Genomic DNA, 18,100 nt, shown 5'->3' on the forward strand with positions numbered 1-18,100 from the left:
GGCACTTCTACTTACAAAAGTAAGCTTTTTCAGAAGGATTCGTACTTGGATTTTTTGTAAGTAGAGTCGCATTTGACATGTAAATGCCCTAATCTGTTCCTAGGTCCCTAAAAGTACCCCCGATGATGAAAATAGTATACCAATTTTGTATGAAATATGTGCAAAACAATAAAAGAGAAAAAAAAAAGAAATGTAATTACTAAAAGGACATTTTCCATTGTGGTGGATTGGCAAGTGCATATGTTGGGCAGCTGAGTAAACGTGTACACATGCACGTAAACACACAACTTCAATTAATGTAACTCACGATACGATTTGCAATACAAATCATGATTATCTTGTGTTATACAGCAATTAGTGTCAATACATTAGTCAGGAAATCCTTCAACAATATTTCATGAACTAATGACAATATACAATTTATAACCGGAAAAACTATGTCTTTTCAACTTTCTGTTGTGAATTAAAATGAGTTTATTGCTGGTAAATGTCCAATCCTTTTGACGTGAAAGGGCGGCAGCCAATGCACATTCGTCCATTCACTGTCATCCCACCAAAACCCAGATTAACAGGGGATTTGTCACAAGCGGCGATGCCTCGTTCTTTTTTGGATCAAAATCAAAGTGACGATGATTACATTTGAAGTGAAATTTCACTTCTGTAAAAAGTCGACCACCCAAGCGTTTTAAAGATGAGAAAATGGAGAAAAATAAGACCCACGTGGCTGCTGTTTTCATGAACAGATCCTTGTCCTGCAAGGGACTAATCTTTCATGTTGAGGAGTCATTGGAGCGGCCAAAAAAGAGCTTTGAATAAAACATCCTGAATTTTCGCGAGCGCATATTTTGGCGCCCGAATAATTGGCCCAAGCTTGTGGTCTAATTCCGCCGAGCTGGCGGAGAAACTCAACAGTGAAAGAAGTTACCTTCTCGGGAAGACTCTTGTGATCCCTCCATCTGTGGCGACAAACCTGGCCAGCGTCCCGTTCCTGAGAAGATGGAAAAACACGGTCAGGCGTTGAAGTGGATCACGCTGACAAATAGCGCATCTGTGCGTCCCAGCTGGGGGAAAAGAGGCTCTCCAATTTTACCAACAGAGACACTTGTCATCATGCGGATGACCTACGGAACCTGGACCGAGAACGCGGTCCAAATCCGTTTTTTGCTTATGATCCATGTAAAGGTGATCTTAGCTCCCAAACTGTTTCATGGATTTATGAGTGTTGCATTGTTTTTTTGGTCACTGTAATGACTTTTTTATATACATTTGTTTTCATTCCATTAATAATATTTAGTCCTATTTTAATGTTGTACGATGCTACAAAGCAATGGAGGAGCAAATTTGTTCAGGGTGTTAACATTGTCAAAGTGACCCTTAACTTATTTGGCCAAGCAAGGGTGCTAACTAAGCGTGTGCGGTCGATTGGTGGCTGGTCTTTTGGTCGCTGTCTTTTGGTCGCCGGCCCCGACCGCGACAACAGGCGACAAAAAGACCGGCGACCAAAAGACCGACAACCAAAAGACCGACAACCAAAAGACCGACAACCAAAAGACCGACAACCAAAAGACCGGCGACAAAACAAGGTAAAACAACACGGTCTACGCATCAATCAAAGCCAACAATGGCCATGAGCAGTTTCATTGAGCCGACGTGTGAGTGTATAAGAGTTTGTATGTACATGCGTTGTCCCTTTAAGAAGCTACGTCAGTCAGGGTCTTAACAAGTTCTCAAACAACAAAAAACAATAAAAGTCCCGGAAATTTGGAGCTTTTCTTTAGCATAATAATTACTAGGCCATTAAGTATGACTAAATAGTAATTCGCAGTTTGTATTTAGGGAATTTGAGCAACGATTTAAATGGTAATTATCAATAACCTTCCGGGAGACCAAAAGACCGCCGAACAATCGACCGTGTACCCTAACTAAGATATTTTACAAGTGGAATACACAATTATTGCCCTGCACTTCTTCTTGTATCAGTTTTCTATGTATTAATTTAGTGTCAGAGTGGGGATACAGTATGGAAATTTGAGCTTTTTGCCGATTGAAATAACAGCTCTGAAAGACGGTTCTTAGCGGTTATGTCATGTTTGATTGTGTCATATTGAGGGTTAAGTTAAGTTCCTTGTCAATCGGGGAGACAGTTGCTAACATTAAACCTCTTTCGTAGTGATGAGTCAGAAACGAGGTTGGCTGAGCCACACACTGTTTCACCGTGCTAAACTTTAAAAAAAAAATGGTCTTTGCGAGATTTTGAGTTGGCTGGAGATAAAACATTTTTAGGGGGGATCTCTCCTATGTTGGTAAGACCAAAAAAAAAACATAAGGCGTGTAGCCGTCAGTGTCAGCATTTGCATAACATACTAAAATGTTTCACTCACACTTTCTGCTCTTTCCACAAGTCAACCAGCTCAGCTGTCAGGCCAGCATCCAAGATGAGTCGGCTCACCAGGGACACATTGCCTGTGATTGAAGACAGATGCCGTCTATATATTATCTACGTCACATCTTCACTAGCCCGGCTTGCAAATCAACTTGTGATGACAAAAACAAGAAAAAAAAATGCAACCATGTTATTGGAAGCTAAGTGAACGTGGTTTTTTTTTGGTGCTGTTTAACAGATTAGAACACGGATGTCCAAATGTCTTCCCCCGTGAGTCAAATTAACTCATGTGCAAAAGCAAACTAGTACTATTTAGAAAACAAAAAGTTTGTAGGAGGTTTTCATGATTATTACAAAAAGATGCGAATGAGCGTTGAATATGATGCTAAAAAAATATGAAGGCGATCTTTCACTCATTCACTGCAAATAAGATATACGGTAAATAAATTTCTACTGGGATGGATGGTATCATGCTTCACTGCCATTGACGGTGATGGATGTCCAATCCAGTTTGACTGGGAGGCCCAGTAGATCGACGTCTATCGCCGTCAGTGGCGGCCAATTAATTAAAATGGTCAGATTGCAGGTTCTCTGATAATCTGTGTTTAACTGTAATTGTTTCCTCAAAGTGAGTAAAAAAATTACAGAAATGTATAGAATGTTATTATCTTATTAAAATAACATGAAATAAGTGATTAAATGTTGGGGCCATGAGGTCAAAGGTCACAATGGAATTTCACGGTAATTTAATAGATTAGCCTATTTGTTTCAAATTTGCGGTATGTTGAGTCGGGTCAAAGGTCAGAGCTCAGAAGTATGTTGATGCTTTGAATTTGGCTGCTTAGGCAGAATTCTACTGTCTCAGGGTGGCTTCTAATAATTAAGGCTTATTGAAAATAACCCTGTTTGAAAAGCAACATAATGGTAAATATTTTCGAAAGAGGATTGACTCCATGTTAAAAATATGCGGAAAGTTTGATCTTTTGTCACACTCATATTTCATCATTTGAATATTTGTTTTGAAGATAATTAAGGGAATCTGTTTCAGATTGTTTATAGCCCATGGGCTGGACTTTTGAGAGCCCTTGATTGGACTAAGATTTTTTTCCAGACTGCAGCCCGAGATTGACCTTGGCTCAAATTTGATTCTGGGATAGCAGCCTCCATTAGCAAGGACGGTAAGCTATACTGCTCGGAGAGATCCATTAGATGACAACCAGTCAAAGCCGATGAGATGAGTCATCGCGTAGAATGACAAGCGGGGGATTCTAGGAAGCTCAGTCGATTAGGCCTGATGTCACCCTGCTCAGACCTGACTCATCAAATGAGCTGCTGTGTCCTTCAGACGCTGAGCACGGGGTGAAGATCGCACAACTTCAAACAGATTGTGACGCATGCACACACACAATCGCAAGTCTTAACCAGAGGTGGGAATTAGCGTCTTACTGCGCCATAGATTCTCCTTAGCTGGTGTTTACATGCTGGGAGTACCGTTTCCTTTTGTTCATTCTAACCTTTTCTTTCTCCCAGTTTTAACTTGTAACGACAAACCAAAACAACAAAACTGAGATTTTCCCGTTTTAATTTAATGTTTGATCATGTTTCCTTGTGATATTTTTTTTCCTGCACATTTTCCCAGTCGGAAATCCAACATTTTTGTGCATTGTTTTGCCATAATATGGTTATGTAAAACATTATAGTATAATAGTTCATATAAATGACGTGCTCCAAAAAAATTTAACATGTCCGCCATTTTTTTACTTGTCCATTTTTGGAAAGAATATTTTCACTTTTACTCAAAAAATATTCTTTTGTAGTCATGCTACGCTTACACGAGTAAAAGTTTTGGCTACTTTTCCCACCTCTGGTCTTAAAAAACCACGCACACTGTACATTGATCCAGGCCGAAACACCATCAGTGCAAGGATTGAGAGGAAAACACTGAGAGAGATGCATGACTCACATGCATCTGGAGTGTTCCTATCAATGTACTGGTTGAAATCGAGGAGAAACTGGGTGTTGTTGAGCGACAACGTCAACTCTTTGCAGTATTCCCTGAAGAAACAGCAACCGTCAGTTTCACTCTCGGCATGCCGGACGCTACGTTGGGAGTCGGGGTGTGTGGGGGGGGATTTCGGGGGCGGAGTTGCGCCCACTCACCGCGGAGCGATGAAGGTGTGTCCGTAGTTGTCAAAGTTCGCCAGTTGGAGGGTTTCCATAACTTTAGAACACAAATAGACATGTGGATATCTTAATTTTTGTTACTCGACCAGCGTTTTGTGGTCCAGGAAAATATTGATGCATTTACATACTTGTCAACCTCTGCCGATAACTGCCCTTATAAATGATTATGATTCCCCTTACAAACCCCCAAAAAACCTTACAAACACCGTACGACTCGTAGGTTGACAGGTATGCATTTATAAGATTTATGATGGTGACACTGACACAAATACATTTACTGTCAAAAACTATCTTGAAGGAAGAGAATGAGAATGAAACATTAGAATTGCCCAAGCAATGTTTTGCTATAAGGACAAATTAGGGCTGGGCAATTGTATTTTCAAAGTATTTTCTCAACCAAATTTGATATTGGTCAACATTTTACTGTTATTGTTGTTTTTTAATAGTACAATTCTGCCAACCATCATTTCATATTTTTTTTACAGTGTAGTTTTTATTTTACAGTGACACTAATGCACATAGATGGCAACTAAAACTGCAAACACATCAATGGACAAACACTACAAGACATAGTACTGGACAGCAGTGAGGTGTTAGATATACTTGAAAGAGCAAGGAATGAAATACTTGCCGATTTGCCCTGTGACCCCATGAAAACAGAGCACATAGAAGAATAAAAGTGAGAAAGTGAGTTGAAAATATTTCTTCATTCACCCATTTTTGCCCAAATTATTTGCAGAATTGTATGGCATCTATTTCAAGCAAGCATTTGTTTAATTTTTTTACAAGCATATAATTGGAAAATTCAGTTTTATACTAAGAATTTTAATTGCGAGTGAAAATGCCAATGATATTTTGGCAAAAAAGGGCAAAACTAGAACGCATATGTTAAACTCACGGTCCGGGGGCCAGATTGGGCCCCACCGCGTCACATAGTGTGGCCCATGAAAGTAAATTAAGCATTATTTTTTTTTCCGCCAACTTAAAATTTATGTAAAGTTTACCCAGTCGTATAATCCCACACTACCATTTTTTGCCTTTTTAACTAAATTATTCAAATTTCCCTTTTTATTAAAAAAAAAACTAAATTTAATGTTTTCCAATGTTTTTTAAAGGGAAACCCTACACACAATGTGGCTCGCGGCTAAGATTTATCTTGACACACTTGAATTAGAATATCAGATAGAAATAACAAGTCTTAAGCGTGGGTTAAAAAAAATCTCATAAATGACAATTCAGGCCTCGTTCGTCATCATTCGACGGCTTCCCTGGACTTTTTTTTTTTTAGCTAGCATGATGGTGCTGTCTGAAAAAGCCATCAGCAAGCAACCCACTTTGGACACTTTCACGGAAATGTTCTGCCGATGAAACGATGTCCTTCGCGTAAAAATATGACGGGCCGATTTATTGCTTACGTCTTTACGGGCTCCACTGTGTGGATGTAGCATGACTTTGGGAGGTCGCTTTCTTCTCATTTTAGGCCGGTTGTCTCTACCAATGTGGTGAGCCTTATTTTTTAGTTTTGTTTAGATTTTTTGCAGCGTGTTGGCAACCCTACTGCCAGTTCAATATAGCACGCCTATCACCATCAATGGCAGTGAAACACAATCATCTAGTGAGAGATAAGTCCCCGCTGCAGGGTTTTTGATTCTTTTTAACGGCCCCGTAAACGTCAACGGGATCTTTACGACAGCGAGGGACTGACACAAAAGGCCAAAGCACTCAGTCAAAATCTCATCTATCGGGATAACTGCGCCATTAGCCGGACGACTTTGTAGAGACACATCAAAGTGATGAAAATGTACTCAAGACAGATGTTTTTTTTGTTTATTTTTACACTGAACTAGCTGATTTTGGCCACTAATAAAACCCTGTGAGGTATGTTTTTAATCGTTTATGTCTGAATGTACATTTAACTTTTTAGTGCCATGGAGGATGCCAAACGTTCCATCCTGTGGCGTCCAATCAACTCTCTGCTGTGGTTTCTAATAAGTTAGTCACAATTTAAATTTATTTGAATAAAAAGGGAAGCCAGATCTTCCACTTAAAATTGAAATAGTGCTCTCAATGTCAAGATAATTAATTATCATCATTAACTTAATGCATTGTACGAATACCAAACTACTTGTAAAATATTTATGATGAAAAAACGATAAACAGGAAAAACGATAGAAAATTGCATTGAAAAAATACAGCTAAAAATGTGACAACTTCCTAATAAGAATAAAAATAACACACATATATATTTTTTGAAATAAGAAATTAAAGGAAGAAAATGTGTTAAAATCAGAATAAATACTTTTTATTTAAAAATGAATTTTAAAAAGACATTTTATTTCTATATTTGCCCGCAGAAATATTTCCTTAAATCCTTAAAAGTTATAGTTTGAGAATGCTTTTGCTATTTTATTTCTGACGAGTTTTTAAAATCAGTTTTTACTTATATTTATTTATTTTTATGTTGCTTTTAATCATTTTTTCCATATTACTTCTGATTTGGAAGAAGTCGGAAGAGTGAGTACTTGCCCCAAGACGATGCTGTAAATGTCCAGCAGAGAAGAAGACAGACAGAAAAGTCAGACAATTTGTTAAAAAATTGTGCACAAAAAACACCCAGTAACTTTTCTTTTCTATTAACTCATTCACTGCCAGACAGAGAATTGTTGAAGAAGGAAACTTTCTATTGAAAGCACCCATCAATGCCAATTGATGTCCAATCCATTTAGACTGGAAAGGCTGGCAGCAATCAAATGACTGCTGCTCTGCCAGGCCTTTCCAGTCCGAATGGATTGGACACCTATTGGAGTCAAGGACCACTAGTGATTTAAATTTGCCAGTCCTGTCCACTTTTAGTGATCAAATTTATGCAATCTGGCCCAGATTTAGAAAAAGAAAAAAAATGTGGGTGAAGAGATCAGAATAAACAGGAAGTAACCCAGAAATGAAGCAAAAATAAACTGGAAAGGACCCCAAAATGAATAGGAAGTGACCTAAATTGCCTCAAAAACGTAGGCAAAAATACAAAGGAAGTTGCCAAGAAATTCTACAAAATCAGGAAGAAAGGTATTTACAGTTGTTATGCTAAAACTAAAACTAATAAAGTAAAAGTTTAGGGAGGATCAAAAGCCCCTGGGTATTTGGCTTGAGTCTTTAACAAGGGCATGGTTCGTTTGACTATGCATGGGTGTGCACGGCCGCTGACCGCTGGGTTACACTACAAACGAAAGAGCGCGACGGGCGAGCGAGGAGCGGCCTGCAGTTCCAACTGGGAAGCCAAACTGGCATCCCGTGGAGAATTAGTCGGGGGCGAGAAAACGGGAATAAAAGCACGGTTTACTTCATGAAGAATGATGGCGTGGCACTCACACATTGCTTCCTGGATGTCGTCACCCAGTTTGGCTTGAATGAAGTTCTCGCTGTATTTGGGCAGAACCAGAGCCAGACTGCACACAAAAAAACACCACAATGATGCGAGAGGCATCCATATTTGCCTCCATCTGGTGGCCTATTTTTGTCAGGAAAACAATACGTATATGGAATTAAAGTTGATAATTACATAGTATTTACTAAGATCACAAATTGTTTAAACAATTTTATTTTAATTTTCATGAATAAACGTAGTTGGCCAACCACAAGTATATTTCAAGTGTATAAAATAGTAGAAAATATTCTTATCATTTTTATGAATATGGATTATTTATTTTTACTGGTGAGAGACGTCCAATCAAATTTGACTGCCAGCCCTCTCAGTCAAAATGGGTTGGACGTCTCTCACCATCACTGGCAACAAAAAAAAAAAGTAGACAAAAACATTTTCAAAAAACACAATTTTTTAACCTTCAATTGAATTTAATGTATTTTTACAAGTACAACAAGATTGAAAGCTTCACCATAAAGTGTACACATAAATATGTAGTAGGCATAAAAGATGATATACAATAAAAATGAAGTGGCGAAGGAAACTGACTTGCGTGGTTAGCATCACGTGATAGAGGTAGCTATGGTGTTTTAGTGCAAGATGAAAATTTACAGTGCTAAGAGTGAAGTAAATGTCTAAAAACCTTCCTTGTTGATACGCATCTGGCACTGTTATGACATTTTAGATTGGACTAACAGTGTTTAATCAAGTCTGATCCTCTGACAATGACGCGATCGACCCTGATGTCCGATCGAGGACATCCCTAGAATGATTTTATGTTTTATTTAATTTATGTCAAATTGAGTGGACTCACCTATAGTCTGTCCCATTGACTGGCGCCCAGGTGTACGTTCTTTCTCCTCGATCAATGTATCTCTGCAAGAAGATATCGACATGACATCGCATTGAAATTCCAAAGCAACCTTTGACTCATTTTAAAAGTCTCTAACCTCATCCTGTGTCTTCACCAGAGTCTTAATGGTGCGCTCACCCGTCTCACCATCGATCATCATTCTCCGGATCTGGAGGGGAATATGCAGTAATTTTACTTTCTTAGCCATACCACGTAGAATTGTGGCATACCTCCACTTTAATGTCGTTTTCCAACTCGGCATCCAAGAAGTCGAGGGTAACCGGTTCCTGGAATTTAGGATTCTGCAAGAGTGGGGAAAAAAGAAGCTGAATGAAATTTAGTTATTTTGGTGAGCAGTTTAAAAAAAAAAAATCTTTTATTAATCTGTTTGCTCTTAGTTGAACCTTCTAAAGGGCATTCATTGAACACATTGGCTGTAATTGACAGTGAGGGACATCTTCGCAGGTTATTGAGTTATGAGCACATTCGTAAGTTTATTACCTTATTTTCACGACTATAAGGCGTACACAAAAGTCTTAAATTTTCTACAAAATAGACAGGGCGCCTTATAATCCAGTGCGCTTTATATATGGACCAATACTAAAATTGTTATCACGATAAAATAAAATAAATCAGTCGATAGGGTACACCATCCTCTACAGCTCTCACAACTACAGCAAGCATCCCTGACTCTACTATTTTCCCGTAGAAAAAGTACTGCGCAGTGACTGCTGGGATATATAGTTCTTTTGTCAATACACCCAATGGATTGTGGCCTGGCGATCGACATCAACACAGCTTTAAGAAAGCATGGAAGACAGCGTTGGAATAGTTACACTAGCTACTAGCTAGCTACTATTTGCGAATGGATTGTGGCCTGGCGATCGGCATCAACACAGCTTTACGAAGCATGGAAGACAACGTTGGAATAGCTACGCTAGCTACTATTTGCGAATGGATTGTGGCTGCCTGGACGAACGTATAAAACTCAGCGTTTTCGATGACTCATTTGGACAATTGTTCAATTCGGACACAGAAAATGAGGACTTTGATGGATTTGTGGGTGATGATGACGTGAGTACATTGTAAAATGGCTAAATAAAGTACAACCGAACTCAGTTTTGCTTCTGTTGCCCTTTTAAAAACGTGTTTTTAGCGTGTGGGTGTAGCGTGTATGTTTAAGCTGGTGTATGTTTTGCCATGCCTGGCTGCGTCTATAAAAACGGTGCGTCCTTTGTGTGTGTAAAATAGAGAAATAGCACTCGTTACTGACACTGCGGCTAAAAATACGATGCGCCGTATAGTCGTGAAAATACGGTATTCTCTGCCTAAGCAAGTTTGTGTTCATTGTATGTTCCAGTTCAACTCGGCAGACTATGGCGTGCTCTTGGAATTGGATGTTTTCATGAGCCGTGCTGCTAATAGGCAGGCAGGCATTCCACTTGTCCAGAACAGATCCAGTTTCCAAAAACTTGCCATGGAAGCAGAAATTCTACGACGTGTTAGAGCACTGTGACAACTATGAAGCTTCTCCAACTGGCGCTGAACGCCAGTCAGAAACAGAAAAATCTGACCAGGCAGCTCTTTCAAACCACTACTCAATAGCAACTGAAGAGCTATGGGCGAGGAAATAATAGGTTTCCAAAAACCGCTAAACCAAAGCTATTAAATGTGGAGGGTCTTAAAAAGAAATAGAACAAAGGAAATTTAAAGTGACTTTCAGAACGAGCCTGGAATATTTTTTCAAATAAAATAAATAAATAAACCATCTGCATGACTTTATGGCAGAATAAAATAAAATGTGAGCAGATTGACGATTCTATTCTAGTGCCAATGGGACGAAGGGACATTAATGTCCTAAAAAAAATACAGAACGTTACACTTTCATCACATTAAAATGACTGCTAAGAAGTGTGTAAAATATTCAATGAGATTGAAATTGCATGAGTTCCTTACATTTTGTGGTAAGTAAAAGGGGGGAAAATGCAATGAAAGATGACATCTCAGCATGGCAATGAGAGAAGAGGGGAAAAAAGAATAAATGATCAAGGGGAAGCAAAGATGCATGAGAGAGAATAAGACATCAAACATTATGAAGGAGGATAGGAAAGGATGCAAAAACGACTAAAATTGTGGATGAAAGGAAATAAAAGAGAGAGAGAGACTCCTAGTTCATTTTACACATTGCAATGACTTACTTTGATGTCATTTGACTAAGAATAACACCATCGAAGAAGCTCACATTGGGATTATTATGAACTATTAAGCACAATGCTAATGCTAACTGGAGAATCCTACCATTAAAAAAAATACTAAACGGGACAACCACTTCTGTGTGTAAAACTGAGGACGATCTCACCTCATTAAAAGTGACTGCATACTTATTATAGAGCCTGAGATTTCTGTGGTGGATCCTTTTCTAGGAAAATCATTCAAAAACTTGTTTTATGAAAGAGAAAGAAATGTTTGGTGGACGTTGTACGATACAACGAAATGCAGCTTGACTGAGTTGTAACATCACATACTACATTGGGGGATACAGGGCAGGCTGCCTGCCAACTTGCCATTGCAGGCGAAACCGGAAACAATGTAGAACAATGAACCCAATCATTGTCTATTTCAATATATAGTGGACAACTGGAACAAAATCTAAAGTTTTTAAAAGTTGAATATTTATCTGAAACTAACCTATTTTTATGACATAATAGCATGAGGCCTACCTTTGGCTGGAGATTGGGGTGCAACAGGACATATCCATTGGGATCAATAGCAAAGTAGTATCCATTTGGCCCAATCTGATTAAGAGAAAATGCAATTTAAAGTGAGTGACATACCTGTCGACTTGTACTTGAATTTTAACACATGAAATCCAATGAAACTTAATTTCACGATAACACTAACAAAGTGTGTTGCAATCACATTTAATATTGTGTTATATGTTCTTTGATTGCTCTAGAACTCGCGTCAAAGTGGCGGCCCGGGGGCCAAATCTGGCTCGCCGCATCATTTTGTGTGGCCCGGGAGGGTAAATCATGAGTGCTGACTTTATTTTTTAGGATCAAATTAAAATGAAGAGTATAGATGTATATAAAATTTCCTGATTTTCCCCCTTTTAAATCAATAATTGTAATTTTTTAATCATTTTTTTCTGTGTTTTTAGTTTGAAAATCATTTTGTAAAATCTAAAAATATATTTAAAAAGCTAAAATAAACATTGTTTTAGATCTATAAAAAACTGAATATTCAGGGATTTTAATCCAGTTCTTTTAACCCATTTAGAAGAAAAAAAATCTAAATATTATATCTAATATGGTCCGGCCCACTTGAAATCAAGTTGACGTTAAAGCGGCTCGCGAACCAACATGAATCTGACATCCTTACTCTAGAAGATATATGAAAATATTATTCATTTCCATTTTTTATGCTGTACGCAATAATAAATGTGGTAAGATTATTTACCCTTTTGTCGGGGCCTACGTCAGTTTTAGTAAGATTACCTACAGCCTCAGGTTGACAGGTATGATGTAAATTCCACGATTTGAACTCACTGTGAAGCGTGGCGTGAGCTTCTTGATGTCATTTAGCGACACGTCGATGCCCATCACGCCGAGAATGAGCTGATTTTGATGCTGAGATAGAAAAGAGGGAAATGTGTCAGGTGACCTCTGCCCTTTTTACCTTCTACATCTTCGATCATGTGTGAACCCCACTGCACCTCCCCGTTCCTGTCATCTTTGGTTTTGGTCTTATTGAAGACGGGAAGGGTTCCGGTAATGACCAAACCGAGTTCCTGAGTGAGCCACAAACATAAGATACACCATTATGGAAAATTCAAAATAAGTTTGAACAGACATAGTACTGTCCAGTATGACCACTCAATGGAACCTCAACAATTTTCAGGTTCTGATACGCCTCACTGAGAAAATATTGCCGCTTGTTATACCAAAAAATAATGAAATATCGTTATATTTGTTAAAAAATATATATATATGCACCTGTACTGCTTGTTTTTAAACTTGATTCCTTTAACATTTGCATCTCATCGGTTTAAATATCTATTCAAAAGTGACTGAGCATATGAGAATTGATAATTTTTCCCCAGTGACAAATTATTATACAGTAATACCTCGTTTATCACAGTTAATAGGTTCCGAGACGTGTCGCAATAGGGGAGAAACCGCAATTGAATATATATATATATATATATATATATATATATATATATATATATATATATATATATATATATAAATATATAAATATATATAAATATATATATATATATATAAATATATATAAATATATATATATATATATATATATATATAAATATAAATATATATAAAAAAAATATATATATATATATATATATAAATATAAATATATATAAAAATATATAAAAAAATATATATATATATATAAAAATATATAAAATATATATATATATATATATATATATATATATATATATATATATATATATATATATATATATATATATATATATATATATATATATATATATATATATATATATATATATATATATATATTGCGGATCCCCCGATGTGGTGAGGTATTACTGTATGATGATAGAATTTATAAATAATGACACACCAATGCATCGAGATACACGTTGGTCCACTGCACTTGTTTAGCCTGCTTATCTGCCAGAACCATTGGTCTACCCAGGACATCCAAGTATTCCTAAATTGGACAAAAAAAAAACAGCTGAGGCCTTCAAAGGGATGCTTTTCAATAATTGTGCTTTTCAAAATAACCTGTGTGTTGATTCTTATAGCTCCGATGGAGGGGATCTCATAAAAGTAACCTAGAACAGATGAATAAAATAAGCAGGGATGGATAATGGCGCATTCATAAATTGAACGGAAATGTTGCTGGACCTTTGTTGGAACAAGCCATCCACTGAATGGGTCCTTTATCGTAGTTGTGCTGGCCCACAGAGAAGGTGAAGATGCGCACCTGTAACAAGATGGCGTCCATTTTTACTCAAGTTAGTGTGAACTCATCATTCAGGGTGACGACGTGTGGGAAACCAACTTTTTTGTCTGCGTTGTATTTTTCCAGAATGGCCCGTGCTCGTTCTTCCCCGCCGTCAGTAAACAGCATGATGATTTTGTTGCAGTTTGCTCTACTTATGTTTGTCTATGAAAAGATTAGATTAGAATTAAATGAGGAAAATCCACTTTGTATGCATGGTTTTTGATCAGATTTGTAATATCTGAGTCAAATGTTTGGCAGCTCAGGAAAATGATGTATTTGGGTGGAAAAATAGAAGTAGCCACCAGATGGTAGCAGAGGTTAGCATAATATTACTGCTGTCAATACTTAGCCTGCGCATGCTAGCAATGCATAGTGAAATGACGTTAAAAGTTAAGAAAAAGCAAATACAATTTAAAGAAAAATTTTACAAAAATAGATAAAATTTGTTAATAATGTCATTTTCAAAGAAAAATATAAGTGAAATGTTTACGTGTGATAAGATACCAAAATAAATAAGAATATTTTATGCAAGCTGAATTCAAACCAAAAAATACAGACAAAAAGAAAAAGTCGTATTATCAGTTATATTAACTGCAGTAAAGATTAAAACATGGAAAATCTAAATTTTAATGCAAACTTCCATTCTGATAAATGCATGTAAGTGTAAATATAAATTAAATGACATTTAAATTAAACCCATATGCAATCTCCAAAAGCAGAAATAAATAAATAAATGGAAAATGTATTCCTATCACAAATAAAATATTGAGGGAGGTCCAAAATTACCGCAGCGAGTTGCTGAAATGCAAATTCAAATCCCTTGGTGTAGTTAGTGATGCCCTTGGCTGTGATATTCTGCACGGCGTCTTTTAACAGCTTCTTGTTCCTCACGTTGGCTTGAACCAGATGCTCGAAGCATGCCGTCTTCTTCACCATGGTGTTAAACTGCGAAGAAAAATAACCTTAATATACAGTACAACGCTTCCCGCCCCTCAAAGACACCCTGCCCGGCTAATTAAGGTGAAAAGCTTTGCCACTTAGTTCAGCGCACTTGTGCAAAAAGATACTAGCCGCACATTAAATCCAGCCCGGTATGCACGTGAACTCCCACCTGGCCTTGGTTGTTTTGAGCCAGAGGAAAAACAGACACATTCAACAAACCCCGCTAATTGCTTCACATCCTTGAAGCGGCGCAACTCTGTACCCATGGCAACAAGATGGGAGCTACAGGATATAAGAACAAGGTTATGCAGCACCGCCATCTTCCTATTTGTCTAGTTTTTTTTTTTGAAGGAGAGAAGACTTGAAGAGACTCGATGGATTGACAGTTGAATCTCTCATAGGACTGGCAGTGAATGTATCATATATACGGTGGGAGACGTCCCACTCGTTTTAATCTAGAGGGGCTAGCCGTGATCGCAGCGTTGTGAAAACTCCAAAAAGTCATTCTGGCATGTTTTGTGATGGGAAAACTACGCCTCAAAAAAATTACATCTGAATGTGTGTGTGCCGGTACTCAGTCGTTTGGTTGCCGGTCTTTTGGTCGCTGGTCTTTTGGTCGCTGGTCTTTTGGTTATTAGGAAGGTTATTGATAATTACCATTTAAATCGTTGCTCAAATTCCCTAAATACAAACTGTGAATTATTATTTAGTCATACTTAATGCCCTATTAATTATTAGGTTAAAGAAAAGCTCCAAATTTCCTGTACTTTGATTGTGTTTTGTTGGAGAACTTGTTAAGACCCTGACTGACGTCCCTTCCTAAGGGGACAACTCATGTACATACAAACTCTTATACACTCACACGTCCGCTCAGTGAAACTGCTCAGGGCCATTGTTGGCTTTTATTGATGCGTAGACCGTGTTGTTTTACCTTCTTTTGTCGCCGGTCTTTTGGTCGTCGGTCTTTTGGTCGCCCGTTGTTTGGGTCCGGGCGACCAAAAGACCGCGACCAAAAGACCGCGACCAAAAGACCGCGACCAAAAGACCGGTGACCAAACGACCGCACACGGTGTGTGCCAACCCTCCCGGTTGAAAGGAATTGGACGCCTGGCGTACTCAAGTAAAGCCGGTCGCTTAATAATGGCAAATAGTAAAAGTGCTTAGAGAATAGTAATAAAACCTTTCAGCACACCAATTTCATCTGAAAGCCAACGTGACATCTGAACCCACGCGTGTGTGTGTGTGTGTGTGTGTGTGTGTGTGTGTGTGTGTGTGTGTGTGTGATGTGTGTGATGTGTGATGTGAATGCTTAGCCTTGTACTTCTACAACACCAGACAAACACGTTTCAATTTGACTGAAAAGCTGGGAGAAAACACACACACACCCCCAAGCATGACAACAAATAAATGTAAGCAAACAGCAAAGAGGTGCGCATAATAGTTGGTGTTGTCATATCATCTATTGGAGGAGGTGTGAATGGGGAATATGAGGAAATTGGAAGGGTGTGTCAAGGTGTGCAGATAAAAATGAGTTGACGTCATGAGAAGGGCAATGTTTACACAGATGGTGATTGTGCTTTAGGCAAGAGGGATGGCCTTTTACATTTAATTTCAAGCAAGGGTCAGGAAATACATTTTCAAATTTGTTTAGACTAAATGCAAATGCCTTTTAGCAAAATCATCAATACAACTAACTGCTATTTTGAACATGATTAGAGTTGGATTAAAAATAAGGAAGGTCTATTATTTTATTAAGTGAAGGTTTACAAACAAGGGGTGTGACTACATGTATGATGATACGTATATTACGATGTTTTAAAAATAAAAAAGGGGAAAAAAATTCCCATTGAACCTGAATATTTTGTAAGTAGAGACATTGGTAAATATTTTGTACTTGTAATTTTTTCAGAACTAGTAAATCAGCTTCCACATCTGTTTGTGTGAGTAATCAAGATGGACCCATTTTAGGAGGGGCTTCATCAGGTATCAGGGCCTAAGAGAGCAGATTGGATGAAACCCAGGGCACACATGAACAAGGAAAAAGACCAGAGATAAAGAATGGGAAGTGGGTATCAAACAGGCGTTTCCCTGACCTACAACAGCTGTCCAGGGAGTTTGTACGCGCTTCCTTGACCAAATGCCAGCTCGGTCCCTTGCCTGCTGTTAATAAGGAAGGATTCCGTGCTAACATTAGCGATTAATGATCGCACGTCAAGTTCCGACACCTCCAGTTGGGGGGGCAGCGACGCTCGCGCGCTACGTGCGAGACCGGGGGTGAAACGACAGACGTACTGAGAGGATGACACCAAGATAAAATGGCGTCCTCGGAGAAGTGTGACCTTACTTCATTTGCTGCATTGTTAATTGATTTATTAAGGGGAGGATAAAGGAAATTAAGGGAATGATTAATGTAATAACTGATTGTAACATTAACTTATGGGCTGCAAGTTGTCTGTGAAAAAAATGGATTATGATGCTGGAAGGCAAAAGTAACTCATTTGAATTTTACTATTATTTTTAACAGTTTTAGTCTTTAATTAGTTAAAAAAAACATATCCTCCAGTATATATATATGTAAGTATATGTACACATATATACATACACACATATAAACATACATACATACATACACACATATATACATACACACATATATACATACACACACACACACACACACACACATACACACACACACACACACACACATACACACATACACACACATACACACACACACATATATATATATATATATAACTATATAACTATAGCCTAAAAAAAACAACACAACAAAACAAGCTGTTGACAGTCACAGTGAATTTTTTTTAAAGATATATGTATCACAGGCCCAGCTACCTATGAAAAAAGTATGGAAAATATGATATATAAAAGTAGGGGAGTGCAAAGTTTCATCCAACGCAGCAGGTATTTGATTAAAGTCCTGCTTGGACGTGGCAGAAATCCATACTTCATTACATGTCATCCATCTCTATGAAACGCTTGCTTGTGTGTGGATGTGAAACAAAGCAATTGTGCCTTCGACTCAGTGTGCTTAACCCTTGAGAATCCTTAAAACCCTTGAGAAAATCTATAGAGCAAAAAGAAAACTCTCTAAGCCAATGAATTAAGAGTATAGTCAGACACAGTATCGAGTGAATCATTTTACATTCAGGTCGTTGTGTTTATCGACATGAGAAATATATTTAGAAAAAACTGCCATTTTCAATTCATATCATATAAGATGATTAAAAACTTGGGTTATTGTACAATTAATTGTGATTAATCAGTTCACTGCTCTACTAAATGGCAATAT

At 37.8% G+C, this 18,100-nt stretch overlaps 1 protein-coding gene across 2 annotated transcripts in view; it reads right to left on the bottom strand.

The window, feature by feature from the left end:
- LOC144071893 (voltage-dependent calcium channel subunit alpha-2/delta-1) overlaps window positions 1-18,100 on the bottom strand; it is a 69,001-nt gene that overhangs the window by 19,983 nt on the left and 30,918 nt on the right. The window contains exons 12-28 of one of the 2 annotated variants that reach the window (XM_077597388.1): window positions 14,629-14,787; window positions 13,900-14,004; window positions 13,743-13,821; window positions 13,620-13,669; window positions 13,456-13,545; window positions 12,554-12,628; window positions 12,387-12,467; window positions 11,559-11,633; window positions 11,198-11,257; window positions 9,069-9,125; window positions 8,936-9,007; window positions 8,800-8,861; window positions 7,934-8,010; window positions 4,544-4,604; window positions 4,347-4,438; window positions 2,382-2,463; window positions 926-988 (exon numbers count right to left, since the gene is read on the bottom strand). In XM_077597388.1, coding sequence (XP_077453514.1) covers window positions 926-988; window positions 2,382-2,463; window positions 4,347-4,438; window positions 4,544-4,604; window positions 7,934-8,010; window positions 8,800-8,861; window positions 8,936-9,007; window positions 9,069-9,125; window positions 11,198-11,257; window positions 11,559-11,633; window positions 12,387-12,467; window positions 12,554-12,628; window positions 13,456-13,545; window positions 13,620-13,669; window positions 13,743-13,821; window positions 13,900-14,004; window positions 14,629-14,787 — 1,340 coding nt within the window. Of the gene's footprint in view, window positions 1-925; window positions 989-2,381; window positions 2,464-4,346; window positions 4,439-4,543; window positions 4,605-7,933; window positions 8,011-8,799; window positions 8,862-8,935; window positions 9,008-9,068; window positions 9,141-11,197; window positions 11,258-11,558; window positions 11,634-12,386; window positions 12,468-12,553; window positions 12,629-13,455; window positions 13,546-13,619; window positions 13,670-13,742; window positions 13,822-13,899; window positions 14,005-14,628; window positions 14,788-18,100 lie in introns of both variants that reach the window. The other variant, XM_077597389.1, reaches the window with a different exon arrangement.

This window comes from Stigmatopora argus, chromosome 3 (genome assembly GCF_051989625.1).
Source record: "Stigmatopora argus isolate UIUO_Sarg chromosome 3, RoL_Sarg_1.0, whole genome shotgun sequence".
Taxonomy (NCBI): domain Eukaryota; kingdom Metazoa; phylum Chordata; class Actinopteri; order Syngnathiformes; family Syngnathidae; genus Stigmatopora; species Stigmatopora argus.